This window comes from Anolis sagrei, chromosome 5, assembly GCF_037176765.1.
Source record: "Anolis sagrei isolate rAnoSag1 chromosome 5, rAnoSag1.mat, whole genome shotgun sequence".
NCBI lineage: Eukaryota > Metazoa > Chordata > Lepidosauria > Squamata > Dactyloidae > Anolis > Anolis sagrei.
In genome coordinates, this window is record NC_090025.1 from 166,770,741 (window position 1) to 166,784,641 (window position 13,901).

The 13,901-nt window shown below is 39.8% G+C and overlaps 1 protein-coding gene across 1 annotated transcript in view; it reads left to right on the top strand.

Moving 5' to 3' along the window:
* MYH9 (myosin heavy chain 9) overlaps nt 1–13,901 on the top strand; it is an 83,594-nt gene that overhangs the window by 26,030 nt on the left and 43,663 nt on the right. Inside the window, exons 4-5 of the mRNA XM_060776978.2 lie at nt 8,009–8,036; nt 8,791–8,884. Coding sequence (XP_060632961.1) covers nt 8,009–8,036; nt 8,791–8,884 — 122 coding nt within the window. The remainder of the gene's footprint in view (nt 1–8,008; nt 8,037–8,790; nt 8,885–13,901) is intronic.

Sequence of the window (13,901 nt, forward strand, 5' to 3'; positions counted from 1 at the left end):
AACTCTCTTGCTGCAAGCCAGATTTACTCCAGAGAGTGGTGGGTGAGGCACTTTGCCCATTTGGGTCTGACCTCTGACTTTTTCAGGACCTTTGTTGTTGCTGAACCACACATGACAAGTTATTGTCTTGTTTCTTGGAGTCAAATATTAAGATAGGCATCGGGGCCCTATCTATATGCTTGTCTGTGCGTGTCTGAGGAGAAGGAAGTAGTCGGTTGCCAATCGTTTAAGAGCCTGCATTCCTGTGCCATTGTGTACATAATACACAAAAGTAAAGCTACTGTATCTTATACATAACCTTGAATAGTGCATAGCCATAATGTATGTTATGATGTTCATTGAACCATACAGCCACAATTGGCTACTTCTTTGTAATGCCCAGTGCTGTGGTGTGTTGCAGTTTTGCATGTAAGATTCGGCGTATGAGTTGTCGGTAGTTCTTCAAGTCTTATGACTCTGGGATTAGGAAGACTGAAGATCTGCTCTGTCCAACAATAAGCATTAATCTGTTTGGGAGGAGGGAAGGGGGAGGGAAGAGAGAAGTGTTTACATATTTCTGAGGCTGTGGCCAGGAATCTACTATTTGTTAGTCAAGTCTAGCCTGGCCTGGTTGGAGTAGCAGTCTGTGTGTAGTTGAATCAGGCTTGTTTATGCTAATCTTTTGTTCTGAACTCTTTCTCACAAAGGGAGTTTTTCTTCCTGGGTCTTCGTTTTATAACAGGCCTGCCAGGACCAATGACTTCCATGTAAGCTCACCAGCATGTCCCCTCATAGTTTGTGCAGAAATGAAATGATTTACTGTTGGGTCAGAACAGGTTGCTGGTAAACTGGAAAACGCTCTTAGATTTTGTCCCCCCCCCCCCCCACTTTTAAATGTTTTGTTGTGCTTTCTATAAAGTGTGAATCTTTTATAGTGAGCCTCAGGGAATCTGAATTATAGTACATCTGCATAGAATGGATCAGTAAAAACATAAGTATCACAGAGGCTGACTACAGAACGTCTTAGCTTTTTACCAATCTGCCTAACTACTTGAGTTGCAGAAACACATTTGTCATGCAAATTTTCTATTTTAAACTTCAGCTGCTTGTCTACATGATACAAGTTGGTAGCTCTCAGCTGTTGCATGATTTTGATTGTCATTCATAACTTATAGACATCGATAATGGAAACTTTTGTCTGTCTCATATTGTCGACATGTGCCCCATTTTTCCAGATCTGAAAGCTATGTTTACCTTGTTTGCATGTGTGTGCATTTGGCTTCAGTCTTTCTTGTACCTTTGGTACTTTTAAGAGATTGAAACAACAACCCAAAAATAATTATTGCCATCTTAACCATACACGAATGGCAAAAAACCAGGAATATTTGTGTTGGGGGAACATGGGCTGTTATGAAAGGAACTTCCAATACTATATGTTACCCCAATGTGACAAGATGTACTTACGTTATGTGGTGTTTTGGCAGAAATCTTGCAAGGGAGGGTGCCAAATGAACCAACTCAGATGATGCCTGACAGCACTTTGCGGTTGGCATGGTAGTTTAGTTTGGAGATTGCATTCAGATTGTAACCAGTAACAATGTACTTTTTTTAAAAAGCAAGAAGTTATTTTAAGAAATCTTTACTTTTTAAAAAAGCACAAAGTTATTTTAAGGTATGATAACACACTAGATCATTTTACATTTGTTCAAATTTAAAGGTGGACAATAAAGTCAGTTGTGGCCTGACGCTGGTTCAAGCTGAAGCAGCGCAGCCAAACCGTCTGGTAGGAATGGAGCTCTAGTGCTCTGAGCTGCCATGTCTCATGATCAACAGCTGTGTTCTCAGACTAAATGAAGCCCACAGAATATAGCAGAGTAATTTTGCTATGATGCACACAGGAAGGAATGATGTGGTGGTTTTTAAATGACTTTATTGTAAGTAGAATTGCTTTTCAGTATAAATAGTTTTAGTGGGAAATGGAACAATTTCTTCTGCTAAATTTTCTTTGGGTTTGGTCCTATTCTAAATAGTCTGTCTCTAGTTAGTGTAGTGGGAGATGTGCAAAGGAGATCTCATATGTTAGTGGTGAGGTTAATCTGGCAAGAATAGATGCCTGACTTTTGTATCACTCATAAACCTAAAGATAACAGTTTCCCTTGACATTAAGTCTAGCCGAGTCCGATTCTGGGGGTTGGTGCTTATTTCTGAGGCGAAGAGCTGGTGTTGCCCGTAGACGCTTCCTAGGTCATGACTGCATGGAGTTCTGTTACCTTCCCGCCGAAGCGGTAGCTATTGATCTACATGTGCATGTTTTCGAACTGCTAGATTGGCAGAATCTGGGGCTCATAACAGGAGCTTGCCCCGCTCCCTGGATTCGAATCGCCAACCTTTCAATCACCAAGTCCCGCAACTTAGCAGTTTAACCCACTGCGCCACCACGACCCCTCTCATAAACCTAGCTCTCTTGGAAATGTTTGCAACTCATTTGAGCATCCTTCTCTGAGCACCTCTTTCTCCTTGTGACTGTTTAATGGCCATAGGCCTCTTTGTTAACTCTCAACAGTGCTTTATATATTAGACATTTCAGTTAAGGCAGCACTCAGAATGTTTGTATTGATCAGGATGATAACTTGAGAGCCTTGCATTCCTCTTGCATCACCCAAGCAGAGACAATGCCAAGGTTAAAATGTCAGGTTGGTCGGATTTTTTCCCCTCCCTCAAAGGTTTTCAAAAAGTATGTGCAGGCAAAATATATCCTGAGGCTTTTTTCAGTATAGTGCTGATATGGAAAATGGTTATCAAAAGAGCACTGGAACATTTGGAGAGAAAGACAACTAAATAGAGCGTAGCCATTTGTGTTTTCTCAGTTTCACTTGTTGTTTTTATCCTGTTTTGCCAGTGCCTGGGTATTATTGCATAAATATCTTTGTGGATAAATGTAGAGGGTTTTCCCCCCCTGTGATGTGCAGTAAGGAGGAGAAGAGTTATCTTTTCTATGATTAGAAGGCAGCCCTTTCCCATCTAGCTGCAGTCAGATGTCTGTGTTGATGAATCAGCTATAAGCGGGACTGAAACCTTTGCCTCTTTTGCTCCACTTCCTCTTGGCTGGAGAGATGATGTCACCATTATGTGAATGCTATATTCTCCTTTTATGGAGCTAAGCAGACTCAACTCAGAGTTGCTCATGCAGAGGAAGTGGGCGATAAAGGCCTGTTTGGGTGTTCTTCAACTGCTTTGTGAAGCACTAAACTGCATGATGCATTGTCTCTCTTCCATCTCCCCCGTCTCCTAGATTAAAATCAATTTTTGTGCCATAGTTTATAATATTTGGTGCGGGAACACCTTCCATCTCATAGGCTGAAGGATTATTGTGATGACAGTGAATTCACTATATTTTTGACAATAGAATTTTGCTGTTTCTGTACTGTTGGTCTCCAGGTTGAAAAATTCAGTTAATCTTACTTGATGAAATGGTTTGCACTGGATGATCCTGAATTATGCATTTCATTAGATTAGCTCTCCAGTAAAGGAGAGTTTATGCCATGATAAACCTGTTACTCCACATTACTTTGTAGTGTAAGAGGTATGCCCTCTGCACACTTTGAATACATTTTAAAAAGTGACTTCTTGAGTTTTTGAATGTTGGGAAACCAGCTCTGTTTATAAATAACCTAAATGGAAGTGGTGGCTCAGAGATGATGATGATGATGATGATTATTATTGATCAATTTCTATCCCGCTTTTCTCCCAGATCGGGACTCAAAGTGGCGAACAACATGTAAACAAAAACATTACAACCATAAAAAATAAAAATTGTCATCAAACCACTCATGAGAAATTATAAAGTACACAACATAATAATTGTTCTGGTAGCTCCTCTGAAATACATAATAATTGCATGGGGTACTTAGTTTGAGAACCAACATGGAGTTGAAATCCAAAACACCTGGAGGGCCCAAGTTTGCCCATGCCTGATATAGATAGTTGACATGTGCCCCATTTTTCCAGACCTGACAGCTATGTTTACCTTGTGTGAATATCCAGTCACAATTCTGGCAGCAGGCTAAAACCTTTTTATTCAAACACGTATTTAAAGATGAAGGTGTTTTAATATCTAGTCAGGGGTGCTGCGGTTTTTAACGTAGAATATGTTTTAATCGATGTTAACTGGATTGTTACTGCTGTTTGTGTTTAATTCTGCTTTAATTTTTTGTATATTTGTATATTTTAGATTCTGTGCTAATGCCTTTATATCAAGCCGCTTTGAATCCCTTTGGGGAGATAAAGCAGGGTATAAATAAAGAAAATAAATAATAATTTTTTCACTTGAGTCCCTTAACCAAACAAAATTTCAATTATTGAAATCATACTCTTCAAGCACTTCCTTGTTGCTAGTGCTACTTCAGTGGGAATAATGAGGCATTAATCCGTTTGTCTATTGATTTGTTGTATTCTTAGATGTGAGCTCTTCAGATTTTGTCATCTGAATAGGAAACCTTGCATCAGGATCAACACAAGGGATAGGTTAGATAACAAAACATAGTACTCTGTAATTTCCTTTTAGTGTGACTTTAGATCACCTGTCCATGCATTTATATAGTTTTCTTAGACAAAGCATAGTCAATAGGGTTGTACCACTTCCTTCCTCTGAAATATAAGCCTAAAGTATCTAATATTCATTGGTAGTCACTATTCCAACTACTAATCAGGACGAATCCTTATTAGCTTCCAAGATTAGAAGAAGGGATCTGTGGCCTTTCGGGCGTTTAGGCTCCACACAACAGCCTTTCTATTATACCCATTGGCTTCCTACTATGTAGATGGAGGCGAAGAGTGAAAAGGCAATTCTGTTGGTTGAACAACAGGAAACAGCATCTCTATGCAGCACTTCTCAGTTATCAGTAAGCAGAGGAATTCCAGCTATCCTAATGATGAGTGCTTTAAAAGGCTGGGAAAATTCTTTCCCCCCTGGATTTCAAAAGGGACGATTTCCTTTTATGGCAGTGTCTGCATACTGCCATGTGATTTGTCTATACTTGCAGGTACATTCCTTTGTGCTTAAGGAGGAGGTGACTAAGAAACCTGAGGTAAATAGATGGTGGGTGAGTGAGTGTGTGTATGTGTGTGGGTGGGGGTGAATCGTTGAATGGATTTGTGCATTTAAGAGGTTTTCTGATGAGCTACCTTCTAATGTGTGTGCACATATGATTGGGTAGACGATAGTAGAGAATGAATAGACTACTTTTTTCTCCCCACCTCAGGAATTTTAGGCAAATTAGTCAGCTGCTGTGTCATGGTTTTCCTGAACATTGAAAGGAAAATCTCTTTTGTCCTTTTAAGGGAGAGTCCCTCCTGTAGGCCAGAGGACCCTGTGTTTGTCCTCTGGGTGTATGTGTTTGGTACATTGCAAACCTTCCTCAGTCGTCTGCCAGAGAATTTTCAGTGAGAAAGGACACTGACTTTTAATCTTTCAGAAATATTGTTCTGTATGTATCTGTTCAAATAGGCGCCATTTCATGCATCAGATGACTTGAACTAGTCTATAAAAGCTTATGCTAGAAATTTATTTTTTCTCAGCTTCAGATGTTCTTTTTACAGTTAGTCCGGGCAAGGTACACAATGTTGACCTTGACCTTTAAAGTGCAATCCTCCCAGTACACTCTGGTCATCGACATTTACTTCAGTCAGCTAGGACAGATGAAGAAATCTAGAGGACGGTTTCCTCATCTGTCCCCAAATTGTGGAATGACCTGCCAGAAGATATTTAGCTGCCAGGTGCACAGTCTGAGTTACAAGCAGCACCAAGACCAATCTCTTTGGGAATGGCTATACAGATGATTTTTAAATTACATGTTTTAGAATTATTATTTTTTTTAAAAAATGTATGCTCTTTTAACTGATGTAGCTAGCATGATGTAGTTTTTTGAGCATTGAACTATAATTCTGAACAATAATGGACTATAAATAATGACCAAAGTTTATATCCATGGGCACTCACCTTGTGCAAGTCACAAACTCTCAGCTTTAGAAAAAGGGAAAGGCAAACCAAGAAAATCCCATGACAGGTTGGTTTTAGTTTGCCATAAGTCAGGAAGAATTTGAAGGCACAGAAAAATAGTGCCTTTAAAAGTGGTTATTGGAGTTATGTTTTTTGTCGGATCACTTGATGCATAGGTAAAAGTGGGTAAGAAATGATAACAAGGAGAAACTTAATGCCAAAACAACTAAGCTATGTTTCTGAATAAATATGCTTGATGGTTTTGCTTTTCCTATAGTTGATGAGGCATGAGTAGCTTGGTGTAAAGTAACAGTCATTCTTAAAACACCTGTAGCTTTATTTAAAAAGTGTCATAATTATTCAAAGACACAGGAACCTCCCTGGAATTGACTGCCTGATACAGAACCACCCTGTTGTCTGTACTGCTGAATACATCCCCTGGGGCAATGTGCAAATGACTCATTAGTTAGTCCCCTGATCCTCCCTCTAAATGCCCAGTCATGCAGAAGCCTTCCGGCGTGTGTCTGTGTAATACAGTGATAATGTGAAAAGTCTAACTTTTGTGGTCTTTTGAATGGGTCAAGGCCCAAAGATTTATACCTTTCACTCACATAGCAAGTCATTAACAATTCTACACTTGCATAGGATGTGTATACGCATTATATGAACGAAAGAGTGAATTAGAAATTAGTATTCTTAGCTCTGCAGCTGTTTTTGTCCCCTTTGCAGTGAGAAAAATCCAAATACTGTTCAATTTCTCTATGTAGATACAGTTGTGCCCTACCTTTCAAGAAAAGCATGACCTTTTAGCAATCATAACCTTTTAGGAAATGGCATCTATAGCCTTTTAGAAAAGAGCCAAAACCCCATTTGAGCAGAAACTTCTCAAGTGGTGTACAACCAAATGCAAGGCAATTTGCTCCATTTGTTAGAGTGAATAACTTGTTGTTCCATAAACTGTTAGGAAACAGAGAATGTACCAATGCATAAAATAGCAGTTCTTCAGAAGTGTTTTTCAGTTCCCAAAAATATATCTACTCTCCCATAAAACAGCTTGTTTTATATTATGCACTCAAGAGACAAAATAAGGTAGACTTTGGTAAAAATAACATGTTTTGTTTGCTCACAACGTTCATGTGTTCAGCATACACAGGTAGACAGCTTATCAGTCAGTTACAGAGATGTTTGAGATAGTTTCTGTGTGCCACCTGGTCACAACATCTTTCTTAGAATAAATAGCAGGCAAGTGTTTGCAAGTCTGCAATCTGAGCAGTGCCAAAGTCTAAAGAAGTCTGATGGAGTCTGTGCTCATCTCAGAGTGTGGATCACATAGTCTACAGCCCCTCCCACAACTTCTCAGGAAAAACATAGAGCAAGGATAGAAAGATGCATATTATACATACAATAAGGTCACAAATGAATAGAGGAGGATTGAAGAAGGTTGTGATTTCCAACATACATTGGTTGGAATGTCTTCTCTTGATTAATGACGTTTAGTTCAAAAGGATTCTGACAAGAACTTTGCAACACCATGCAAGAATTATTCAGAATTTATGTTCATATTAGACATGGAAAGAGGTTTAGTTTTACTTTTGCATGACTGTTGTGTAGCTAGAAAGCTCTTCAAGTAATATGGGCTATTCAGAATATATCTTAGCACAAGTCTTGCCTCTGCCCTAGAGAGGGAATACAATACCCAGCAATGTTCTTTTAATTAATTATTTGTGTTTGGTTTTAAAACTGATGTTATGTGTCCATTAGTTGCATTTCAATCACTTTTTCCCCACTTCTATCCACAGGGTAAACAATAATTATGTTATTATTTATAATGTGTCAATTAGATTTATTTTGTGTGTCCATTATTTTAATCATGTGTACCCTGCCTCAATCCATAGTGAGAGACTGTGTGTAAACCCATATGAGCTTTCTCAAGAGGTTGAGCCTGAATCTTTACTAAAAATGTAGTAGAAAGGGTGAAAACTTGACCTCAGCCTGAATCTGATCCTCTTTTGTTTGCTTCTTTTTTTACAGATCGAGAAGATCAGTCCATTCTCTGCACGTAAGTATTTGCATAATTTGCCTATAGCTTATATAGCTGTTGGGTAGTTAGAAAAAAAGAATGGCTAAACTACAAATGAACGAAGATGTGCTTTTATTGCAAAACTTAACCTTTTGGGGCTTAAATACTACTTCCAGAAAGATGTACGTAGGTAGTTTTGAAATGTTTGCCTCATCTTACTTCAAAAAGGTTGAGGCCAGGTAAAAATCAGGAGAGCCAGTGTTGTGTAATGATTTCGGTATTGGACTATGACTCTGAAGACGAGGATTCAAATCTTTGCACAACCATGGAACTCCCCAGAGTGATCCTAGGCAAGTCACACACTCTCGGCCTCAGAGGGCAAACACCATCTGAATAAATCTTGCCAAGAAAATCCCATGAGAGGTTCTGCTTAGGGCCACCGTAAGTCAGGAATAGCTTGAAGGCACATAGCAGTAGCAAAACAAACAAGCAAACAAACAACCCCAAAACAAACAAAAAAAAACAATCGGGAGAGGACATTATAAGCTACTTATGGGAATTGCTCTTTTAGTATGGAGCAATTCACATAATTTCTCAAACCAATTTCTCAAATGGTTTGAGAAATTTGGGAACTAAGAAACCCTAACAGTTGGCAGAAGTGACTGACTGCTGGTTTTATTTAGCATACTTCAACTAGCAAGATACTTTGTAGCAATATATTACAAAGCTTCTGGAGGCCCTTTGTAGAATGATCAGAAGGATTCATATGCTGAATAGGTTTTGTTTCTTGCAGGGGTGAATCAGGAGCTGGAAAGACAGAAAACACCAAGAAGGTCATTCAGTATCTGGCTCATGTTGCTTCATCACACAAGAGCAAGAAAGATCAGGTAAATTTCTGTGCCCAATGGGACTTTATTCTCATATTCCAGTTGAAAAATGCAGAATGATTTCTACTTCAGCTCAGGTTCCCAGTTTGAATTGCAACTTAACCCTGGATTTTCTAATATTTTGTCACTGAGTTCTAAGTAATTGCGATATACTAAATTATATCAATATGTCTACTTTTCATCAGTGATTTTTTTATGTGTGGGGTATCACCTATCTCTTTTACAGTTATACTCAACCTGATGTTAAAGTTTTAGTTTTTCATATGCCATGAGGAAGCTACATTGCTAAAGCCTTCGGTGTTACTGTTTCAAATAGTAAACTGTAATGATGTGTGCCTATTTGTGTTGAGAAGGTATCCATGAAACATTGTCTCACATATTGTTTCCCCCCTTCTCCCTTTGATGGATTATGTCCGAACTCATCAGTTGGGAATTCATAGGTGAGCTGCACGTTTACTGCACGGTCTGCACCAGGAATGCGTGTGTTGCCCCATTGTGTGACTTGTAGCAGCTTTTCACTCCCACCAGTGTCACTTTTTGCCACTAGAACTATTGTCTAAGCCAGTTCACAGTTTGATTTCACACGGCCTTCTTTTCAGATCCTTGGATGGGAGAGTATTGTTCATCCCAAAATGCACTTGCTTATAAACGAAGCTTATTATCCGTTATCACTTTAGGTCTGTTTTATAGAATTTTCTCATGTGCACTGAACGAGGCATTTTGCATAGTGATACAGGACACGGATGTCCCCTTTGGAAATAGGACAGACTATCTGGTATCCATGGCTACTGGCTGACTTTGTCCAGGCCTCCCAATGTAGCCAGCACCCTAGCTGTGGGTGCAGGATGCTGGGAAAGGCCAGGAAGACATGACCCCTGCACAGACTGGATGTCCCAGCCCCTGAAGCATTGTTGCCAGAGCTAAACACAAGGGGGAATGCTAGTGATCTTGTAAACATTATAATGAAACACAGATGCCAAGCGTCATCCCTATTGCTACATAAAACTTTGGATTTTGATACTTAAATATCCTGGCATGCTGTGTGTCCGTAGGTTAGTTCTTAAAATATCTCTGCATGGTGTGTGTGCGTGTGCGCACATTCTAATGAGTGGCTTTTGGAAACAAACCAAGATTCAGCTTTCTGTAAGCCAAACTTTGAGAGACAACAGCTTTTTCCATGGACTGTATACTTTAAAATGTTTTTGCATTAGGACCTAGGAGACTGTATGAATTTGGGTTTTTTTTTCCCCAGTGCTGTATGCCCAGGTTATAAAGATACAAACAACTATATTAGAGGGAGGACAGTTGATGGGTATCCAACTCCTGAGCTTTGCTTCTGACTTCTAACTAAAAATCTTGTTGTCATATCTAAAAGACACTGGGAACAGCAAAGAGTTGTCTTTTCCCAAAGTTGACAGAATGTTTCCTTATCTTTTATGAGGGTAGTACGCACTGGTAACTTTTTTCTGGGAAAAGGTTTTGGTTGACCTTAGTTTTCACTCTATACATGCTTAGAATCTATATCCGTGTTAAATCCTTGACAGCTTCCAAGGCTTTGTACAACAGGTTCTGTGTACAAGGTAACTGGATGAAACTTGCACCACAGCTTTAACTATTTTAATGTCAGTTGTGCCATATATACCTAAGTATAAGCTGAGTTTTTCAGCCCTTTTTAGGGCTGAAAAAGCCCCTCCCCCCTTTATACTCGAGTGAGGGTCCTGACGGGCATATATTCAGTTGGCTTATATTCAGATCGGCTTATACTCGAGTATATATGTACTCAGAGTTGAACAGTCTTATCTTAAATTACAGTTTTAATATTCAAAACATTAAATACTAAAAAAACATTTAACCTACTGATGCCTCAACTAATGTAATTTTATTGGTATCTATTTTTATTTCTGAAACTTACTAGTAGCTGCTGCATTTCCTGCCCTTGTCTTATACTCGTCAATAAGTTTTCCCAGGTTTTTGTGGTAAAATTAGGTACCTCGGCTTATATTCAGGTCGGCTTATACTTGAGTATATACGGTAATTACATTTAAGTAGCATTGCCCACAACCTTTCACGTTTTTAAAGTTCAATGGCCCGCTTGTTGGCATTTATCTGCTGTTTCATAGATTATGGGGCTGGTTCAGTGGTGTGACAGCTTGAAAATTGTCTCTGGGCATCCTGTACATCTTCTGAGTTTCCATTCAGCTTGCTTGAGTCATAAATAGCTAGTGAAACATACCAAAGCCTTTTTGGCTCAGATGTCAAGTATCTGAAGACTCCCAAGAGTGATACTGTTCCTGGACACTTTCCCGAAGGAAGTTGCTGTGTGGGAAAATTGAACTTTTGAAATCCTAAGAGATCAAGAAGGCTGCACACCCCAACATTGCAGCCTAATGAAATATATCTGTGATTGTAAGGTTAGATTGGTGAATCAAGTGTTTATATTGTTCCTCTGGGGGGAAAAGCTGTATAAAATTAGGCTGTGTGTAGGTGGTGTAGAAAAACATAAAGGAATCTCTTGCTTTGATTTTGATTCCATCTCCAAGATCTCATTATGTCTGCATATGCAGGTATTCCAAAATCCAAAAAGGACCAAAAACATTTCTGTTTCCAAGCATTTGAGATAAAGGATACTCAACCTGTAATAAATCTTGAAATTTGCAGAAATTTAAAAGGAACCCAGATCCCCTGAAAAAAAAAGCAAAAGGAGATCTAAGAATACTCATTAGATACAAAGCTGAATTATATTTGAAAAAGCAGAAAGTGAAGGGAAGTGATTTTTTTATGTAGAGGCTGTGTCTGTCTGGATTGCTGAACAGAAGTGCTCTCACTAGGAAACAAGAATGTGCTTTAACTGTTTCTTGGAGGTCCTACTTGGCTCTGCAGCATCCAAAGGTGTAAGGTGGCTATCAATGGGGAGTCAGCCAATTTCTTCTTGAAATTTGTCATAACCTTGCCTGGCTTCCTCGAGAAAGCTAGAACAGCCTTGTGCTACTTTAAAAGCAGTCCCCTCCCTGCTGCTTTCCTCCACACTTGGCTGCTTGGCCTCAGCTGGGTCATATCTTTTGCCAATCCTCTTGTCCTTAAAGTGGGAAAGGTACAATGAATTGATGTTGACTACACAGGATACTCAAGGCAACCAGTGTTCTTCATAGCTGGGGTTCTAGCCAAACATTGGACTCTGGCATTGAAAAATTTCAGGGGCGGTTGTTCCCCACCAACGTTGCTTTTCTTCAGATCTTGACCCTGTATTGAAGTTGTAACGTTTCGTTTTCTGACATCACCCATTCCTATAGCAACAGATTGCAGTCACAAACAAAGAATTAGGACTCCACTGCAGGGTCAAATGGGAGAATTGCGGGAAGGGGAGCCCAGGCTTTTTCTTGCACACACAAAACATGTGTGACTCCAGAAGGAGTTCAGCCTTGCTGACAAAACAAACTTTGTAGAGCACATCTGAGACGTTGCTTCCTTTGGCACAACTGATGGAGTGGGCCTTGATGGAGAGCAGCTGTCCTCTCTGTATCCGTTCCCATGGCTCAGCTGTCCTCTGTGACACCACAAATCAGTGTTACTGCGACTCTGTCACTGTTTGGCCAGCTTCAGATGATTAGAGTTCAGTCCTCTCTTTCAGGCTTAAAAGTCCAACTGAGCAGTCAGGGAGGAGTCCTTGTTTTGCACATCTGTATGCTTGTCTGCAATGTCCTGCCTCATGTACAGGGGAAGAATTGTTCAGGCTACAGACAATGTGGTTGCTGTTGCCCGTTTTTGTCCAAAAGATTCTTAGCTGCTTGTGTTCCTTCTATTTTTATTTATTTATTTATTTATTTACAGTGTTTATATTTTGCCCTTCTCACCCCACAGGGGACTCGGGGCGGATTACAATGTACACATACATGGCAAACATTCAATGCCATAGACACACAACACATATAGACAGCCAGCCAGAGGCTATTTAACATTTTTACCAGTTTTATACTAATTTATGCAATTCTTTTGATATGAAATAAATAAACAAACAAGGAACACAGTAGTAGCAGCATTAGTCCAGTAGCACTATGGGTTAAAACCCTTGTGCCAGCAGGACTGCTGACCAAAAGGTCGGCGGTTCAAATCTGGGGAGTGGGGTGAGCTCCCGTCTGTCAGATCCAGCTTTTCGTGTGGGGATATGAGAGAAGCCTCCCACAGGATGGTAAAACATCTGGGTGTCCCCTGGGCAATGTCCTTTCAGAAGGCCAATTTTCTCACACCAGAAACGACTTGTAGTTTCTCAAGTTACTCGTCTCTCTCTCTCTCTCACACACACACACACACCCAAAAAACTCCAGCGATACCACGTCTTACTACTCCTGTTTGAAGTATTTGTTTAGTGACCTACCATAAACAGAGGAGTTTTGCTTGGAAGGGTGAGCAAGATCATTTGATTCTGACCCCTGACAAAGAGATTTACTCAAATCAACAGAAGCATTTCTTGAATGAATTGAAAGTTAGGTTGAATCAGAATGAAGGACTCTTGTGAAATTGTTTGCATTTGTTGGTAGATGCAGAGGAGGGATCTATAATAATGTGGGTTATGCCCTATATCATGCATACCAAGGCAGGGGGGTCTTGTGATCTCCCCTGCCTCCAATTTTTGTTGGGAGTGGCATACCAGCAAGATCAGAACATCTCTCCTTGCCATCTATCCATTGCCAAGATCTTCCTGTTTTCCAAGTGTGACTCTGTATCCCTTGATGTCGCCATGTACTGTGAACATGAAAACACATTCCTTTATTCTCCTTATGGCGTACCTTGGGCCATAAGGAGAAGGGATAACCATTTTGTAATTCTGCTTGTGACTGGGGATATTGGGAAGTTCTTTCTTGGGAACTGGTGTAATACAGTATACAGAATAAGATAGAGATCTAGGTTGTTGGTTCAGTAAGTTGGCTTTTGACAAGCCACCAATCACTTATCCCACTAGCTGTTGTTTGGGGTCAGTAGATGCTTCCCCTAACAAGGTTGTTATAAAGCAGAATTTGTC